Source organism: Silene latifolia, chromosome X (assembly GCF_048544455.1).
Source record: "Silene latifolia isolate original U9 population chromosome X, ASM4854445v1, whole genome shotgun sequence".
Lineage (NCBI taxonomy): Eukaryota > Viridiplantae > Streptophyta > Magnoliopsida > Caryophyllales > Caryophyllaceae > Silene > Silene latifolia.
Window position 1 is genome coordinate 101,225,577 of NC_133537.1, and position 4,444 is coordinate 101,230,020.

General features: G+C 35.8%; 1 protein-coding gene across 1 annotated transcript; it reads left to right on the forward strand.

The window, feature by feature from the left end:
• The first annotated feature begins 1,607 nt into the window (after positions 1-1,607).
• On the forward strand, positions 1,608-4,145 carry LOC141617963 (uncharacterized). Its single transcript, XM_074435094.1, has one exon. The coding sequence runs from the start codon at positions 1,608-1,610 to the stop codon at positions 4,143-4,145; it is 2,538 nt and encodes an 845-aa protein (XP_074291195.1).
• The last annotated feature ends 299 nt before the right edge of the window (positions 4,146-4,444 follow it).

Sequence of the window (4,444 nt, forward strand, 5' to 3'; positions counted from 1 at the left end):
ACCGTTCTCTTGCTTATTTTTGTTATGGGCGCGCAAATATGACTTCACAAGAGAACGGTGATTGATTCCAACCGTGCTGGTAGATTAACAACGAGAACGGTTAGTTTGACGAACCGGCTTAATATTATAAAGAGAACGGTTAAGTCATGAAACCGTTCTCATTGATACAACAAAGAGAATGGCCCAGTGACAAAACCGGACTAGATGTAAAACAAAGGCCCGTAGGCTGCTGTCTGTCTTGCCCTCGAAAAAAGAAAAAACCCTCTCAATTACAAAAGAAAAAACCTCGCTCTTCTTCCCGTCATTCCAATCCAATCGTCACTCTCAATTTCTTCCTTATAATCGTCACTCTCAATTTCTTCCGCGTTCGCTCTTCACCGTCGACCACCTTGCCCGCTTGCTTTCATCGTTGCTGATTATTGTTGCTACTGGTATGATCTTTTGTTTTTTACAGAATTAAAATTATGTTAAGTTTTTATGATAATACTACAATAATATTAGTTTAATGTATGATGATGTGATTCTTTTAGTGTTTGGTGATGATATGATTGTACTTAAGTGGATTATGATTGCTAGTTGTTACACTGCCGCTATCGAAAGCGAGCCCTGCTGTTCGTTTAGGCCATCGGATGTCCCTGGATGCGGATATGATTGTACTTAGTTGATTATGATTGCTAGTAGTATCAATTCCGTCTTTATGAGTTGAATGAGTATTCCTTTCCTATTTTGTTGTAATTCATACAAATATAGTACACTAATTTTCCCAATTTGAACTGATTTCTCGAGTATAATAAGTCCGTCCCATCTGTTTAAGTGGGTGCTATTTAATCTGTCTAAATATTAGAATGGATATTTTCCGTCTTAGAAGAGACTAAGCGTATTTCAATAGTTAGTAGTGCATCCCGTCTTAAAAGGTCAAGTTTGGTCAATATTATTGTCCGCTAATCGTAATCAATCGTATTTCAATTATAGTGCATCCTCTGTTTTAACCAAGTTAATGTGTCCTAGCTTTAGTTATAGTTTTTTGCCGATGATAATTTTTTTTTGTTAGTTCTAGGCAACTTGCCTTGTGCCATCTTCCGTTCTTCAGGATAGTTTCATTGACGTCAGTTGTATGCTTTGTTCTTAGAAAAATATTAGGAACAATCCTCGTAGACGGAGATGTGGCTATAATCGTAGTGTAAACTCTAATGTAGTGACTTTAATTAGCTAGATAATGTCTCCTTTCCATTACCTCGTAAAGACAAGAGAAGTAACTTTATTTGCTATTTTCTCTTCCATCACCCTAATTTTCACTTCCATGTTTTCACTTTATTTATTTTCATATAAAGTTTTTGTAAATCTGCATGAAATCAAAAATTACATTTGAGCTCATTATACTATATTGATAATGTTTTCTTTGGTTAATTATATTATTTTTTTGTAGGATTGAGTAACTAAATGTTGATTTTTAACAAATTATAACAATATAGTTATTATTTTAATTATTAAATATGTCGTTATTTTCTAATAGGGATTATTTTTCACAAAGTATTTACTGGTGAGTACATTTAAAAAAAAAAATTTCGTTGTAATATTTATTACTTTCTTCTACTATATAGATTAATATGGATCGTACGTTGATGATGGATGGGAAAATAGGTGATCCTACATATGATCTTTGGTTTAGTGAATTTTATGAATTCGTTAGAAAGAATGTGAAAGACACGTCTAATATGCCATGTCCTTGTGATATGTGTCTGAATATTAAATATATGACTTTCTCGGAAGTTAAAATACATTTAGAAAAGAATAATTTTAATCCAAAGTATAGACGTTGGAGGTTTCATGGGGAGTCTAGAGTGGTACAGAGAGTGGAAGAAGAAATTGATGTTCAGTCAAGAGCGATTGAGATTGATTGGGAAACTCTTCCTATGGAAAAAGGTATCGGCTCATTGGATAATTCGGATTGGGATACGTATTCTTGTGATATGAATTCTGCTGACGAGTTTGATGATGATGAGTTAGAAACAATATTGAGAGACAGGATAAGTGAAGACAATGTAGAAGAAGATAACCCTGACCTAGATCTCGATGATAAAGATGACATTCTAGGTGAAGATGAAGATCCCGATGTTACTAATTTAGATGACATCACAAGAATTGTATTAGAAAAGTTAAAAGACTCCGAAATGCCTCTCTATAAGAATTGTAAGAATTATACAAAATTGTCAGCTGTTGTTAAGCTGTATAATTTGAAAGCAAAAAATGGATGGAGTGATAGAAGTTTTACTGACCTCCTCGAATTATTGAAGGACATGCTTCCAGAGGATAATGTTCTTCCTAATCGTACCTATGCGGCAAAGAAGATACTTAGAGGAATTGGTATGAAATATGTGAAGATTCATGCATGTCCTAATGATTGTATATTATATCGCAAGGAATATGAGAGTTTGTCTCATTGTCCAGTTTGTAATGAATGGCGATATAAAAAGAAGGAGGGGATCCCAGCAAAAGTTTTGTGGTATTTTCCAATAATACCTAGGTTGCGAAGACTCTTTGCGAATAAGGAAGATGCAAAGTTGTTGACATGGCATAATTCTGCAAAACCTAATGATGGCAAATTCAGACACCCGGCTGATGGTTTAGAGTGGAAACACATTGATGCCAAGTATCCCGAATTCGGGAAAGAACCCAGAAATCTTCGACTTGCACTCTCTACTGACGGGATGAATCCTTATGGGAATTTAAGTAGTCAACATAGCACTTGGCCTGTACTCTTAGCTATTTACAATTTACCTCCATATGTGTGCATGAAAAGAAAATATTTGATGTTGTCCTTATTGATTTCCGGTCCTAAGGAGCCGGGTAATGATTTAGATGTTTACTTGGCGCCTCTTCTTGATGATTTGAGAACATTGTGGGATGAAGGGGTAGAAGTATTTGATGCCTACCAAAATAGTGTTTTCAATTTGAAAGCTATGTTATTATGCACTATATCTGATTTTCCTGCATACGGTAATCTTTGTTGTCATACTGTTCATGGCAAAGAGGCATGCCCCTTGTGTGGGGAAGATGTAGATTCTTGCTATTTGAAGTTTTCTAAAAAGCAAGCTTTCTTAGGTTACCGTAGATTTTTGGATGAAGATCATTTTTATCGTAGGCAACAAAAACCGTTCAATGGAAAACCTGAACATCGTCCATGTCCTAAGATATTAAGCGGTCATGATGTATATGAAAGGGTGAAAGATATTAAAATTACATATGGGAAGAAGGGTTCAAAATTAGCATCTCGTGGATACAAGAAAATGTCTCCTTTTTTTGAGCCACTCCCATATTGGCGGGAACTCTCCATAAGACATTGTTTGGATGTTATGCATATTAAAAAAAATGTTTGTGACAATATTATCAACACTCTTTTGAATGTCCCAAATAAGTCAAAAGACAACCCGACGGCTAGGAAGGATATGATGGATATGAAAATTCGACCGGAGTTGGCCCCGCAAGAGGAGGGAGTACGGATTTATTTGCCTCCTGCTGCCCATACACTCTCCAAAAAGGAAAAAATAGAGTTTTGTGAGTGTTTTCATAGTGTTAAAGTGCCTGAGGGATATTCTTCAAATATTAGTAGCCTCGTGTCAATGCGAGATCTCAGGCTTAGTGGTCTAAAGTCTCACGACTGTCATGTTTTGATGCAACAGTTACTAGCAGTGGCCATTCGTTCCATTTTACCTAAAAAGGTTCGATATGCCATAACTAGGTTCTGTTTTTTCTTCAATGCCATATGCAACAAAGTTATTGATTCTACAAAGTTAGATGAATTGCAAAATCTGATTGTCACTTCTCTTTGCCAATTCGAAATGTATTTTCCTCCTTCATTTTTTACAATCATGGTTCATTTGACTGTACACTTGGTTAGAGAGATTAAATATCTTGGACCTGTCTACTTAAGGTATCAATATCCTTTTGAAATATTGATGAAAGTATACAAGGATTATACGTCTAATAGATATCGTCCTGAAGGGTGCATTGACGAGCGTGCTATCATTGATGAAGCTCTTTCTTTTTATTATACACACTTATCAAATTCAGAGTTACTTGGCATTCCGAAGAATCGACATAGTGAGTGGATGATGGGCAAAGGTCTTAGGGGTCATGTTCGCTAAGGTATGGCAGCTGATAAATGGCATACAGCACACACATATGTCCTTCATAATGAGGATGAGGTACAACCTTACATTGAGGAACACAAGGGCCTGTTAAGGAAGAATCATCGAAATAAAACCGAGATGTAGATTGCAAGTGAGCACAACAAGACATTTAGAGTTTGGTTCAAGGGTCGAGTGATAGAAGACCTACAAAAGTATCCCGATTGTATTTCTTCCCGTTTAAAAAGACTTTGTTTTGGTCCAAATACTCATGCATCTTCTTATAGTGGCTATGCCATTAATGGGTGCACTTTTTA